Source organism: Neoarthrinium moseri, assembly GCF_022829205.1.
Source record: "Neoarthrinium moseri strain CBS 164.80 chromosome Unknown scaffold26_Wmoseri_CBS_16480, whole genome shotgun sequence".
Classification (NCBI taxonomy): domain Eukaryota; kingdom Fungi; phylum Ascomycota; class Sordariomycetes; order Amphisphaeriales; family Apiosporaceae; genus Neoarthrinium; species Neoarthrinium moseri.
In genome coordinates, this window is record NW_026055140.1 from 107754 (window position 1) to 122951 (window position 15198).

Genomic DNA, 15198 nt, shown 5'->3' on the forward strand with positions numbered 1-15198 from the left:
GTTCATCTAAAAATCTGCCTGTCCCGGCATGCAACCGTGTGGTATGGTGCCAAGCACTGCAATAGCCATGTTCTCATTGACCGCAATTTTTCACAGCACAAAGCTTCTGAACGGCTAGACATAAAATCCAAGAGCACAAAATTTATCAATAAGCGTTACAAAGTGCGCCGCGCCTGTCGGTAAACCTGGTGGTGGACCCCTGATCCGTCTCAGATCCCCAAAGTTATCCACGCGTCATCGACTGTCCAAGATCGCGCCCGCCTAGCTCCTCACAACCTAACGTGCTACAGGCGCTCAATTTCGATTCTTTTCAACCATTGATCCAGTGTAATCGCCTGCAGGGCTCTAAGGACTTCCGGTTCGGGTCGTAGTATGGAACTCTGTAACGATCAGCATGCATGACTTCATCTTTGTTAGCTCTACGTAATTCTCAGGCTGGTAGCTTCACTTATAAGCCGACGAACATCCACATGAGTTGGTGACCTGGAGGTCTCATCGATTGATCGCGTGAAACTCTCCCAAAGAATTCCACACATAATGTCTTCAGTAATTCGATCATCGCTACGACAGTCGAGCAGAGCTGCTCAGCAGCTCGCCCGCGGAGCTGGCGCCAGGTCCTACTCCTCGGCCAACCCTCCCCCGGCTCAAGGAGGAGCCAATCGGACTTTGTAAGTGATTGATCTGTCGAATTTGGGGACTGTGATCCAGCGAGTGTGTGGGATAAGCTTCATTCGGATTTCTTTTCCCTTTTTTGGGGTTAAAGTCTGGTGGCTGGCTACTTTTTGGCATCCTCCTCTATTCAACAGAGTATATTGGCCACCGTTCTCCAGTACTAACACAATTGCAGAATCCTCGGTCTCGTGGCCGTCACAGTCCCAGCTGTATACCTCCTATCGACGCGCAACGCCAAGGCACAAGAGAAGCCCGCAGCCGAGAAAACACACGCGCCACCCCAGGTTCACCCCGACCCAGCCGAGAGGGCGCGGCTCGCCAAGGAGAAGCTCGCAGCCAACGACGGCAAGGTCAAGTACGAACACCCGGAGCATCTCGAGCCCGACAAGTACAAGCCGGCGTTTGGGCGGGTTCACGAGCGGAAGAGAGTCGATGGCCCGCCGGATGGGCGGAACCACCAGGAACTGCATGATAGACAAAAGCATCTTTAAGGGCGTTGACAATGGGCATTTTCTGTTTATATGACCGGATATTGGTGAAGGGAACAACGGGTGTACGCATGTAAAGCTTTTCAATGGGAAAAGTTATTCGCCCTTACTATCGCAGTATCTTGTCCGGTAGTTACTAGGAGCGAGTGCTATAATTCAAGTGTATATCACTACATTGTACAACTTACAATGGTACCGTATTAGCCTAAATTTACGCAAAAATGATCCTCTTAACTTTGATGTACCAAGGAACGCTCTTTTCTTTCTCTGTACCGATTCCTGGGTCTTCACCTGCCACACTAGTATCACGCCTTATGTATTCTCTCCTCCCCGTCACGAGATCCATCTCCATGAGCGGCACGATCTTGGTCCCCTTCAGCACCTTCCAAAACACATACAGCACGGCGAAGATGGCGACCACCACATACGAGAACACAAAGTCGACCGCCTTGAATCCCCCGACGAAGACCGAGTACCCGTAGATGAGCACCAGGAACGTGTTGATCACAAGCACGAACCAGGCTCCGTAGGGGTACAGCAGCGCGCGGTACGGCAGCTCGTCGAGGCCGCGGCCCTGCCTGGCCCAGGCCGCCCGCAGGCGCAGGTGCGTGAGCCCGACCATGGCCCAGGCGACGAAGGTCGCGGCGCCCGAGATGTCGACGAGGTACGTGAAGACCTTGCCGGGCCCGGCGGCCGTGTTCAGGATGCTGAGGAGGCCGAGGGCGTGCGACAAGACGATGGCGCGCACGGGGGTGCCGCTGTCCGTCGTGGCGCCCAAGAAGCGCGGCGCCCGCCCGTTGCGCGCCAGCGCCACCAGCGTCCGCGACGAGATGTAGATGGCGCTGTTGACGCTCGAGAACTGCGCCGTGATCATGACGACGTTGAGCAGGTGGCCGGCGCCCGGCCAGCCCGCGCGCACCAGCGCGATGGTCCAGGGGCTCTTGGCCGCCTTGCTCGTGGCGCCCAGCAGGTCCGGCGCCGTCGACGGCACCAGCAGGCCCGCGAAGAAGACGAGCCCCAGGAACACGACCAGGATGCGCCAGAAGGTCTGGCGGATCGCCCGCGGCAGGTCGCGCCGCGGGTCGCGGCTCTCGGCCGCCGTGAAGGCCAGCATCTCGGTCCCGCAGTAGTAGACGGCCGCCAGCACGAACGTCTGCCCGAAGCCCCCGATGCCGTTGGCGATCGGGCCCGGGTCCGCCCAGTACCGGAACCCGACGTACTCGCCGCCGATGGCGCCCGTGTTGACCAGGATTCCGAGGAGGAAGCCGACGACAATGACGCAGAGCAGCTTCCAGGCGGCGAAGTAGAACTCCATCTCGCCCCAGACGACGACGCCGAGCAGGCTGGTGCCGGAGAAGAAGGCCCAGAAGAGCAGGATCCAGCCGTAGCCCGGCACGCGGCCGGTCCAGTTCTGCAGCACGAGGCTGATGTTGTTGTAGTCGTTGGCGATGTTGGTCACCCAGAGGTACCAGTAGTTCCAGCCGAGGCTGAAGGCCAGGGCCGGGTCGACGAAGCGGCCCGCCAGCTCGACGAAGGCGCCCTGGATCGGGAACAGTGTCGACATCTCGCCCAGCGACTGCATCACGAAGAATACATCGACCCCGACGATGAAGAAGCACAGCAGCGCCCCGACCGGTCCGCTGTACGCCACCGCCGACCCCGTGCCGAACCAGATGCTTGCCCCTACCACGCCACCCAGGGAGATCATTTGCTAGCAGAGTCTGTCAGCTTTTGGGTTCCGCAGCGAGATGGAAAGAGCACTGACCAGATGGCGATTCTTCAGGCCTCGCTGCAAGCCGCCGTCCAGCACGTTGCCATTTGAGGCAGTTGCCGGTCCGGTGCTGCCATCACTGACTGCTTCTTCCTGCGGAGGTGAAGTGGTCTTCTCATCTTGGATTTCTGCCATCTGCGCCAGCTGTATGGCCCTACAGACCCTGTTGGCAGATTGATTCGAGGGTAGCAGGCCTTTCTAGCGACTGAGAGTATTCAAGCGCGAAAAAGGTGTAGTCGAGGTCATAGGGTTAATAGTCCGCGGTCAAGACTAAGAGCAGCTATACACGGAGGTATCTGCTTCTGCTCTGCACACGAAGTCGCCGTGGATGAGACAATATCCATTTCTGTGTGTATCCCGAATCTCTCGGACAACCGTCCATTGTGGAATTGCAGAATAGCCCTCACATGACCGGCGAGAGCCGCGCACAGGATGGCAGTTTACCCCGCTGCTTATCACGTCTTCGACCAACCCTTGCTATACTTGCATGGGGGTTGAATTGCCTAGACTTGTCCCATGCAAGATCAACAAGGCCCGCCTGCGCGACGAGATGTGATAAGCTTCTCCAAAAGGCTTGTTGACAAGGTGCCGATCACGACATACCGAAGGCGGGCCCCACTTTCGTCGGAAGCTCCCGATGTCCCGTGAAAAAGGGGCCGGCTGGGCACGCTTTATAGTCCCCGGCCGTCCTTGGCAAAGCCCGGAGTATACCTCATATATACCGATATAGTGTTAAATCATGGCGAGGCTTATTCACATCTTCCTTTTTATATTCATAGATTGCCCAAGTGTCTGTTGCGTCCTTGTTTTATACCAGGGTAGAGATTGAGCGGAGAGGCTTGGACTGTGTTGATGTTCGTCCTTCAGTGATGTTGCCTAGTACAGTAACCGAAGGCTGTGGCCCAAAGGTATGTATCAGTTGCAGCGCTCACTATAAGTCTGGCTCTCTGGCACGTTGTTTGACACCTCCCCGAAGACGCATAACTCTCATATCTCCCACGGGGTTGTTAGCCTTGATATAGTTGACAGTGAACCGAAGCCCGGGTGATCGTAGTCGCAAATGTGGCTTGGTGTATGAGTAATATTTTATATACATTAATTTTATTGGACAAGTACAAACTACATGCTATTTTAGCAGGTTTGATTTGAATATTTTGGTACCATATTTGACTAGACTGCGGGATAGTAGGCGTGGACGAACCGCCCCCGAAGCAGTTAAGTGCGAATTTGATGACCTATTAACTAAGGCTATAGACTGGCGTTATATATACACACCGAAAGGGGCACGTTATTCATGGTAGAAAGGGTCAGATAGATCAGAAATCTGTCTTCAACTGCCCACCATTGCAGGGGGCCGCGCGGGCTGTTTATGCCTAAAAGCAACAACACTGAAGCGGCGTGAAACAAGCCTTTACTAAAAGAAGTCTGCTAGATATTTCAAGCAGTCATGGTGTCAATGTGAAGTAGAAAACAACTGTCTAGGCGTAAGCCCCCCGATTGCCAACACACAATGGCTTGGCCAGCAAGTTCCTCTTAGCAGATCGTCAATCTTGTTAAACTGCCATGGTAGTCCATTCGCCCCCAAGAGATATTTTGATCGTGTTTCGGAAGAATCGAAATTAAAGCGTCCTTGTGAAGCCAGACTTCCCGGCTTTGATGAACGTCACAACCAATCTCTGGCATTACAAGTACGTTTCCCTCGGGCAAATGGTCATCTCATAGATCGGAGGCCTAGCCTATCAGAAAACGGCGATCTGTGTCAGGAGTGATACTGAATAGGGATGACTTTGTAGGATAGGAGAGCGTTTGGTGGTTTGACATCCAACATGAGACAACGGGTGCGTTGAACCATTCTTTGGACTACATCTTAAGCTGACTGGCATGCATTCAGACTTCCAAGTTGAATTGCGATATTAAGAAACGACATTGGCTGGGTACGCATTAAAAGCCGATGGAAGCACAATTTCTCAAGCATATTTGACTTCGAAAAGTGTTAGATGGTGGCATATGCGCAGGGAATCCGCCCCTGAACCGTGGAACTACTGCTTCCAAGGGCACCTGATCCTTTGAACTGAGGACTACCCATCTATGTCATTAGTGATTATATGCGCTGTTTACTATATGAAGGTAGAACCGCTGATATTGAAATGGCAGGCGGCTCTCGTAAGAAAACTCCCCGGTAGCTCCCATGTGTCCTTTGCTCCAAAGAAATGATCCCAAAGTATTGTGCAGAGTGGAAACCTCTTTACCGTTATCGATACTCGGAAATAGTGAGTTCAAACTCGTATAACAAACGAATTAGAACCTGCAAGCCGAGTGGTGATGGGCTCTAGCAAACCTCGTATCTGTAACGCGGACTATTAGCTCAACTCAATAGTCTGACCAGCCTTGAACTGAAGAACCTCCATAGATGAGTCGAGGAATGTTCTTGCCTGTCTTCAGGTTCGAATCAGCTGCGCGTGGTTGACTGTCTCAGAGTACTGCTCCCATAAGCTCATGGCTATTTAATCGACGGTCTGAACCATAGTGATATGTACCCCGGAACTATCAGCTTCAGCGATGCGATCCCTTATGTGTTACTGATGAGCAGCAACGGAAGCTAGGCGACACAGTGATAGCTTGCTCAGAAGATGGTCCGTAGAGATCACCTAGGCATAGAGAGCCGAGAGACTCCCGTGATAGGCTGTGCGAGACAGCTAGATACTCGACCGGGAAGTCTGTGGGCACACGCATTACCCGTCTAAGGAAACCCCGCGAAGTTTATACTCAGCACTTCGGACAATGTCGCGCAAGACGGCACTGCTACAAGAAGATGGCTTGAGCTCCAGCTCCTGTGTACGTGTAGGTGCGTTTATGCGTGTCTGAGATGACGCCGCTCCTCTGCAACCTTAATTTCACACAGACAGCTAGGAACTTGATCAAAGACAAATCTAGCCAAGCCCGTAGAAGAGCCTGGACAAGCTACCTTGCAGCAAATTGCAACGCACGCCCGCACCTGCGCTCGAGCTATGCAAGTAATGGATGCATCTAAACTAGGAGTCCGGGGCCGGATCCGCGCGATATGGAAGTCTGGGGTAAACACCCAGCGCTACTCAGACATGGTGATATTCCGCGACCAGCCCAAGACATGTCAATCTATTACATCTGGATAGGAACCTCTCAAATCGGAATATATTAACGAACGTCGCTTTCTATGTCACAGGCCAGGGGAGGAAACACCACACTCGTTTGTAAGTCATATCTCACCCATGCCACGACATTGTGGTCTTGGCTTCAACATCATAACGGTCCGCCCCTTCGCCACGATTCGGAAGTAGGTAGATGTTAGAATGATGGTTCCCGAAAACGACACGCTAGGGTAATGTCAAAGTCCCAGGAGAACGGCTTTCAACTCCCCTCGCCATCCAAACAAAAGAACCTGTAAGCATATGCACACTCCGTGACATCATGTACTTTTTGCTCAATCAATGCCATTTCCAAGGACCTTGGGAAAACTCTGTTGCTCAGACAGACAGATGCAAGGGCATCAGCAGCCCACCACCTTGTGAGATGAGAGCCACGCTAAGGTTCCGGGGAAGTCAAGCCCAGAGCAGTGGTTCCGTGCTAATGCGTAGCTAGCTTGAGTTGTGCAGTTGATTACTATCGTTTCTTTTTATTTAATTCCTGGAGATCAATTCCGATTAATTGATCAGGTGCCGAATGGGGACAGGCACATGCTGGAGCTTAATAACAACTAACAATCTATTCACTGCAACACCTCCAAGGACCGTTTTATACAAGAGCACCTCAATCGCGCCTATTTATGCATTGATAGATAGGCACGCCCGGCGTAATAGGCGGAGCTAATCCTGTCCGATGCGACGGTATCGAAGCCGTCCCAATCGGCGCCGGGCGAGCGCCGAAATTACCACCGCGGTAGGGGTACTGGACTGCGAAGCAGAGCGCGAAGCAGGAGTGTGTCCGTAGTAAGCAGCATCCTCTATCAAGAGCAAAACGTGAGTACCGTGTTCATGAGAGGGAGAGTAATCAACGTCGTGGGTCGCCTCAATCACAGGGATGGCGCCCCTGACTCTGGAGTTGTGCCAACCCACCACGATCCCCTCATCCAAACCGTGGGCAGAGGCAGGGAAAAGTATCCGCTGTGCGGACTAATACCCCATCGCTCGCTGCCCAACGGTCTTAGTAAGAAAAAAACCTGCGCCTCCGCGAAATTCTCTGGTGCGACCCGCGCCAGGTCCCAGGTAGGTATCAGAGTCTTAGGCCCTCTCCACCCCTCCACCTAGAACGCGCCGCTGGATGCTCGTCAGCACATGGCCCGAACAGATTCGCATCTCACGGCTTTGAGTTTTCGCGGGTTTGCCATGCGAACGGACCAAGATGTCGATTAAGCAGCTTTAGCAGAGCCGCGTGCCACACCACGGCGACCTCCAGCTCAGCCACGATGCATGTGATCTTCGCCCAAGCTCTGCGGGGAAGGACGATGAAAGGGGGTAGACCTTGTTTCCCACCCAGCCCTCAGTGAGAGCTCTATTACCGGACTTGGAAATCCGAACCTCTCGCGCTCGCCGAAGACTGTCAGATTCGGGAGGGCACCTCGGTGCTGTAGTGCTGGGTTGAGGCTTGTAGCTCGCGTGGCTCTCGAGTCCACTGCTCACGTTTCCTGGAGACTGAGTTCACGGCATGTGGGTGAGGGGGGTGGTCTGCAGTCCCGCGTCGACTACGTCACCGGATCCTCATCTTCATGTGAAAAAAAGGGCCTGTTTTTTCTCTCTTACTGGCGTTAGGACCAAATGAAACGTTTCGTGAGAAGAATATTCACCCCGCGCATACGCAAAGTATGCCTGTTGAAGACTCATGGATTCAGGAACGGGCGTATTCTGCCAGGTTATTTGGTAATTCTCGGCGGCTTTCTGGATCTCAACCGATGCAGTACCGGGTCCAAGTGGGTAATGAATCTCACTCGCGTACCAGAGTACTTATTGCACCAGCCACGATCTAAAACGGGGATCCCCGCTAGAATCATTGCAAGGAGGGACTGGTGTGTGGCTGTCGTCGAGGGTCGAGGCTGGAAATTTCCTTATCCGGCGTTCTAGCTCGGGGCGATAGGAGCAATAGAAGACTTCTAGAGGCTTTCTGGGCCTAGGGTGGAGAAAGTACCGTCTCTCTCGGCCGTAGAATTTTAATTGAGATGCTCACCAGAGGGCAATGAAAGCCGCTAAACCTGCCGGTCGCTTTGACAGCGTCCCGGGTCGATGGACCCGATGGGCTCTAGTACCCATTCCGGCGACCGAAACGCTGCCGACATTGGCCCAGTAAAGGACCGATCGGCGGGTGGGAACTGGCAGCAGGGTGGTGACGGCTGCCGCATCTGAAAACAATTAATTGTTCAAGCTAGAGATAAATTCTCAAAGGCAAGATTAATTCAGAGTTGGGCCTAAAGTGCTGGCTGGGACCGGCACTGAGTCGATGGGTGTTCAAGCTGCTGCGGCTGCTGACTAGTTATGAGCTTCTATAGCAACTCCAAACATCCCTACACGGAGGATGTCCGCCAGGCGTTATTGGCTCGGCTGTACCCTATGTATCGTAAATCCTACAGCGACTTGCCACGAGGCAATAGTGCTCCCTCAGGGCGGGCTGTCCAATCAGAGACGTCCCAATTGAGTCCCCAACTCCCCCAACGAGACACCCATCATTGCCTTACCCACCACTCTCTGTTCCCAAAACCCAGGACCCCGCCAGGCCCCGCGGCGAGTGATGAGTATGCTTCACGTCAGCGACACGCCAACCACTTACACCGATGATGGCGGCGACAGCCCTTTCGACAAAGCCCGACGGGGAGGCATGCGCATTATTGGGCTACCGAGCCATGCAATCAGCGTGCCATGTTGCACTGATTTGCCTCCATGGCATCGGAGGCAGCCTGAGGCGGGTATGGGCGGCGCGCGGCGGGCAGAGTAGCGAACAGAAGCTCCGCCGCCCTCCCTAGGCGATGCTCCCCACTCGGAGCCATCCGGCATCCGTGATAAGTGTGCCAACGCTGGACTGTAAACATCACCTCTACGTGAACGCATTTTTGACAGGATCCAAAAGCGGTCTCAGCGCATTGTACCTGCACTATCCGTCTACATCTCCCGATTCCGAGTTGTGACTAAGATATGCGCGCATAGCTCCAGTCCAGCCATGGCCCCCCCCCCATCCCTGGGTGCAGATGACACCTGCCCTATAACGGCGACTAGGCTGCAGATTCAGCACCCCCGCGACGCTGGAAGTTGACACACAGCCCAGACTACTCCATGCGCACGCGAAGTCAAAAGTCGGTGAACGGGCAGCATCGCGTGCTGATTCGGCCAGCTCATTGCCCGTCCAGCAAACCCACAACACCCGAAACGGGCTTGACAGGCAAATGCTAATCACTTGCAGCGGGCAGTTGTACCTACACATACGTACAGTAGTAGAGGTGGGACAACGTGGGCCAGTGGACTGTTTTTGTTACTGTATCTGCATACTCTAGGCGCATTACATGCTTTTGGGCACCTATGGTTATGTTTGAGTATCTTTGGATAGCTTCGCCGGGAGCGTCGACTCGTCGCCCCCGGGCCAACCATTTTGCACGAAGCCACGACGGCCCGGACATGCAGAATGTGAGGTGTCAGAAGACAACAGAACGGGCGCGGCGAATGGAGGAAACAGAAACCCTATGCGGCTGACCACTTGTTACGACGCTGCATGATATCCAACGGTAACGGGAACGCGGCTCTCTGATGGTGAAGAAATCAGTCGTCACCTGAGGTGAGAGACAAGTAGCCCCTCCTCTCCGAGGGGTTCAAGCGTATAGAAAGCATCACAAGGTGAGCCTCGCATAAATTCCGTTTGTCATGGCTCTGCAGCGGCCAATTCCCCTCCATTGGGGCGGGGCGGACGGGCTTCGTCTGCATGAGACCTGGGAGGAGAGAGAGTCGACGATAGGTTTATCAATAATCTATCTAACCACGAACGACTTACTGGCGCCGCCCCCTCAGCTCACAAGTGCCGCGGGCTAGCCGTGAGTAATGACGATGCCTTGTCCATTACTTGCACCGCACCGCCTCGCCTTGCAGTGCATCGCAGCGCGGAGCTGGCGCGATGCTGAAGCCGCACTTATGCGCGCCCTTTTTTTTCCTCCTCCCTCCTCGTGGCTCTGGCCAGGCAAGCCGGGGTGTGGTTGGGATGGCACTAGCTCCTGTGTTTGGTAATGAAGTGCACGGGCAAGCAACAGACGACATCGATGATATTCTACTAAGGTATACTCCAGAGCGCTCGGTTCTGGTTGGCGCGGATGGGGGTGAGAACTTGCCCCGCCGGCGGTGAGTAAGTGATTGATAACTACAAGCTTGAATGTGTGTCTCTTTTCGCAAGAGGTAAGGGAACAGACATACCGCTTTCAGCGTGAGGCTGCCAACCGAGACCAGACGATGTGGTATTGGTCCAGCAGACCAAAACAAACGATTGAGCTGTCAACCAAGAGAGCTTGGCCCTTGCCGGGGAGGCTTTCCCAAGTGCCAAGGCAAGGGTAGTTCGGGATCGTCCTGTCACCCAGCTGCGACCTGCAAGCAAGAATTCTGTAATGTAACCCGCCATCGCCCTATCCGCAGCCGCCGATAGTGAAGAACGGGCTGTGCATTGTGTCATTCACGTCGGAGCGGTCAAGGCACGTCGATAGGCAACAAGCGCGTTTAGCAAGGCAAGGGAAGATTAGATGCGAGACCTCGGAAAAGTCGCTTCGGTGCATATTTTCAGATGCGCGCGATTGATAGGTCGAGGGGGGAGGTATACTGGGTATACTGCTTTCGTATTCAGGGCGAAGGGAGACACTATCTCCGTTCCCGCGGCGCACGTTGAGATCATAAAACTGGGGAAGGTCAATGCCGCGGATTTTCCTTGCCGGCGCACCGTCTTGTCTGCCGCATGTTCCAGCGCTCAAGTATACTACATTGACAGATGGTTGTACCTAGGTAAGGGTCAAGTATTGTCGTTGATCTGCTTGCGTGGTAATCTCTCAGAAGCCCACCCCCCACAACCCCTCCATCAGATCCCGTAGATCGTTGGGAAGGGCACAATGTCTCTGATCCGATCCAATGCCAGCGGACGGAGCCCCCAGTTCCACGGCCTCAGGGCCAGAACTTTTTGGTGGTGAGACAAGGTTCCCCCACCTGGATGGACGATCAAGGGTCCAAACTGCATCCGAGGGCCAAGAGGGGTTGATCTGCGCCTTTGGCGAAGCTGGGGGTTGACAAAACTTGGTGGCAGCATACTCGTAAAGAACCGGGCCTGCGGGAGAGCTAAAGCTGGGTCTACGAAGTGACAATGACCACAAAGCCCCCTATACGTGACTTTTTCGACGCTCAGGCGTTTGGTTTGGCAGACCCGTGGTGTTCAATGCTTTCCTCGGCATCCCCAATGGGAGGGGGCAGGGGGCAGGGCAGGGAGCGCCATGATGTCCCGCGGTTATTTGCGGTGGCAGCACGTGGACAGCGCAGGCTTTTTTTCCTGTCCTGCGCCGAGGGGGTTTCAGGCCTGCCCTTGTGACGGCCCCGGTGGCACGCAAACCATGTCCCGGGACTTGTTAGAGCTGTGGAAATCTGCCAATGTGTACAGAGCGAAAGAAGACAAAGTGATTTAATAGAGACAGAAGAACCATTTTGACAGGAGTGGCCTGGAAGGAGTCCTGCCGTCGAGCCCATCGACCGGAGACGTACCCGGCGGCAAAATACATGTCCGCCCGGGCGCCCGGACTGGAGGCTGAGGCTGTTGTGGGATGCGACGGAATGGGATTGCTCAATCCCACCCCTCCTCCCTCCCATGGAGAATTTTCCCCGGATGCGTCATAGCAGTTGGGATTCTTGGCAAAGCAACCCCTTCAATTCCTGGCCTTGTGTTACCACCTTGGGGGATAGCACTCCTAAAATGTCTCTTCCCATTTGTGACGGCGCTCGCTCTGTGTTGTCGCCTGCCCATTCCCTTGCTGCGACTTACACGCGAGATACAAGTATAAAGTGATGAGTACAGCATAGCATGCAAGTCAGATAGACCTCCAGGCACAAGCTCTGGGGCCGGTGGACTAGTGGCCGTAATACGAAAACTCTACGAGGTGACGCGGGGTGCCTTAGTGAGAAAGTATCTGATCGAAACTCACTTTCACATGTAGTGTTCGTGCGGGCTGACGGCCGCTACTAAAAACGACGACGCCGAGTTGCAAGCAATCAGCTGAACCAAAGCACTCCTAGGGCGCAGACCATGTACATAGCCAGATACATTACAATTGCACAGATCGAGACAGATTAAGAAGGCACGGGAGATAGCATGGAGACGCTTTAATGGATGCCATCAGGAATTTTATTCGTATTTTGTGTAGCTTTTGAATAGTTTTATCTGTTTTTGGACCGTGGGCGCTGGAAAGCACCGGTCATTCCCTGGGACCCGAAAACCGGGCTTTTATTTTCTTGTCCTCCCCCTCGTCCTCTTAGGGCAGCATGTGATGCCAGCGAGTCGCCTCGGGCCTCCATGTAGAATACACACTACCATTCTCTCCTCGGGCGCGTCAGCAGCTACTTTCGGACAAGTAGGCAGCACACCCTCCGCCCTGGTGGGTATAGATTGGGCAGAACCAAAACAAACAAGACGTGGTATCATGAGTAGCAACGCCAGTGATGTGCCAAATAGTTTTCGAAATAGAGCCGCCCGGTGTCCGTAGACCGACGGTGCGGTGATGCATGGGGCAGTGATGCCCTGTTGACCTTTTCTGTGCCGTGAAGCCAGTTCGCGTGGCTATGCCGTACGTAATTATGGTCCATGAAAAGATGCCAGATGATTTGAACGCCGGAATGCATGCAATAGGTATCGTCAAATCAACCATCTCGCAATGCTATGATGAAATGGAAACAATGTACAGGGCAGGATAGTCCTGCCGCCAGGCGCTCGAGAGCGCCTTGGTGGGTTGAAGGTTGTTGGTCTCATGGACCAGAGCTGATTTACCAGCCTTGGGCGTTGTAGCCGCCAAGAGCATCCCTCTCGAGGTACTGGTTCCAGCTGCTCGCGTTGGATTCCTCTTTGCTGGCCGTGCTGTCCTTGCCCATGTAGGGCTTCTCGGGATACTGCTTCAGGTTGGCAACATCGTGCGATGTGTGTCGCCTCTTGAGGACAGCGTTCGCGGTGGACGACTTGTGCTGACGCTCCCAGAGGAGGTGGCGTCGGAGAGACTCGGTCAGCTCGGTAGCCAGCATGTTGCGACGAGTGGTGCGTGGCGACAAGGCAGCCTGGTGGTTGCTGTGCGCATTGGCGTGGATGGGCTGGGCAGTGGACCGAGGGATCTCGGTGATGGGCTTGAGTGGTGTGCGACGCAGCCCCCTCTTCATCTCCAGGCCGTGGTCGTCGGAATCGTTCGGAGACGCCACCATCTGGGGGGCGTTGTGATATGTGCGGGCGCGCTGGGGGATGGCCGAGGTCGACTGCGATGCAAGGTTGCTGAGACCCTTGGGGCGCTGGTCCTGGCCGGCGAACATGAGGCTGATCAGGGATCGCTGGGAAGTCAAGTTGGGCTTGGACGGGACACGCTTGAATGTCACCGGGTCGTCCATACTAGACTTGCCACTCTCCTCGATCGAGTCCTCCCACTCAGAATCCTCGTCGTCGTCGTCGATGGCACTCTCCATGTAGCTGTCGCTCTGGTCGCTGGGAGTCTGGAAGGTGCGGGTGGTGACCTGGTTGCTGAAGGAAGTCTGCTTCTTCTGGGCCGAGAGCAGAGAGCTGGGGCGGGCCGAGTGCATGGCACTCTTCAGCGAAGGGCTGTCGTCGTTGGACCCCGAAGAGCCACCGACGAGGAACATCTTCTTCTTGGGCTGAGGAATGATGGGCTGGCTAGTCTCGTTGAGACTGGGAGAGGACTCGTCGCCAGAGGCAGAAGAGGCGCCGAGCGCGAACTTGGCGGGCTGCTTCTTGGACTGCACGGGCTTATGGGCCGGCGAGGAGTGAGGCTCGGGGATGGCATCAGGCTCAGAGACCTTGATCGACTCCTGGCTCATGAGGCGAAGGGAGGGGATCGGGATCTGCGAGGGCGAGAAGCCACGGATGACGGTGGTGCTGTGGGTGTTGGCGGACGAGGCCAGTTCCGAAGACTCGGTGTCCTCAGAGTGCTGCTCCACCGAGTGGCACATGGGCTCGGTGGCGGGTGTCAGGGACTCCTGGGTCTCTGGAGAGAAGGCGGCCTGCGAGTCGTCCGACTCGGGCTCAATGGACGGCGAGCTCATTTCGGGTAGTGGGTTCAAGTTGGGCTCCTTCTCCTGGATGATGTTGACGACCATCTTCTCGAGATGATCCGAGGTGATGTGTCGCTCGCGGCCTCGGCTGCGGCTGCTGGCACACGAATCCTGACGCAGGATCGCGGGCCGGACAATATCGACGGGCTCTGATTCGGACGAGAACTCGATGGCCTCCTCGTCGTCGGCAGCCGAGTCGACGCTGCCGGACAGTTGGGGGACGTCAGGTATCCTGTGGCTGGGGATGTCCTGTGGTAGCGAGGTGGCGGCGGAGACGGTCTGCTTTGCCTGTGCGGTCTCGCAGCAGAAGGTCTCTCTATTCCATAGTCTCCAGCTCAGGTTCTCGAGGCGGCGGCCCTGCTCTACTGAGTCGGCGCATCTGGAGAAGACTGGTGCGCATGTTAGTCTTTGACCTGGTGTCGTCGACCTTGGTCGCCGGTAGGCCGTTAACTCACCTGTCCACATGCTGAAGAGGTTCTGTGCGCTTTGTGTGTCGACCTTGTGGATGACATTGGGGTCCACGGTTAGGACCAGGCCTTCCGCTTTACAAGGCATGTTGGTCGTCATGTAGGCTGCTCCCGTATTGGAGCAGGGCTGCATGTATTCTGGGGGAGAAGAACAGGTGCGCTGCGGTCGTGACTGGAGATCCGCGAGCAATGCGATGCCGCGGGCGTCTGGCTGTGCGCGTGTGCGGGTCGGGCGTCGTCAAAGGGAGATCATGCGTCCAAGTTGACGAGAGTCGGCACCGTGAGAGTGGAGTGTGTCTGCGGGTCTGAATTGGCCAAGTCGACTCCGAGAGTGCGGTGCTGGTTGGTGGTGGTGGTGGTGTGTCGTCGGGTGCGTCGATTATCAGAACGAGAGAGACGGGTCGACGATGATGTAGTAGAAGCCGATGGGTGCGGTGGGCTTCGGTCTTGTATGTATGTATGTGCGAGTCCGGTCTACAGGGCTGGCAATCCGGGGGAGGTCCACGGTC

The 15198-nt window shown here is 55.2% G+C and overlaps 3 protein-coding genes across 3 annotated transcripts; 1 reads left to right on the forward strand and 2 right to left on the reverse strand.

Annotated features, from left to right (window-relative positions):
* Positions 1 to 537: 537 nt before the first annotated feature.
* On the forward strand, positions 538 to 1163 carry JN550_007017 (uncharacterized protein; the record flags this gene model as incomplete). Its single annotated transcript, XM_049318821.1, has 2 exons — positions 538 to 668; positions 848 to 1163. 2 exons carry the CDS (start codon positions 538 to 540, stop codon positions 1161 to 1163), a joined length of 447 nt encoding a protein of 148 aa, XP_049170912.1.
* Positions 1164 to 1371: 208 nt separating this feature from the next.
* Positions 1372 to 3066, reverse strand: JN550_007018 (uncharacterized protein; the record flags this gene model as incomplete). Its single annotated transcript, XM_049318822.1, has 2 exons — positions 1372 to 2871; positions 2926 to 3066. 2 exons carry the CDS (start codon positions 3064 to 3066, stop codon positions 1372 to 1374), a joined length of 1641 nt encoding a protein of 546 aa, XP_049170913.1.
* A 9872-nt stretch (positions 3067 to 12938) lies between these two features.
* On the reverse strand, positions 12939 to 14777 carry JN550_007019 (uncharacterized protein; the record flags this gene model as incomplete). The annotated part of the gene is made up of 2 exons (XM_049318823.1): positions 12939 to 14611; positions 14678 to 14777. 2 exons carry the CDS (start codon positions 14775 to 14777, stop codon positions 12939 to 12941), a joined length of 1773 nt encoding a protein of 590 aa, XP_049170914.1.
* Between the last annotated feature and the right edge of the window lie 421 nt (positions 14778 to 15198).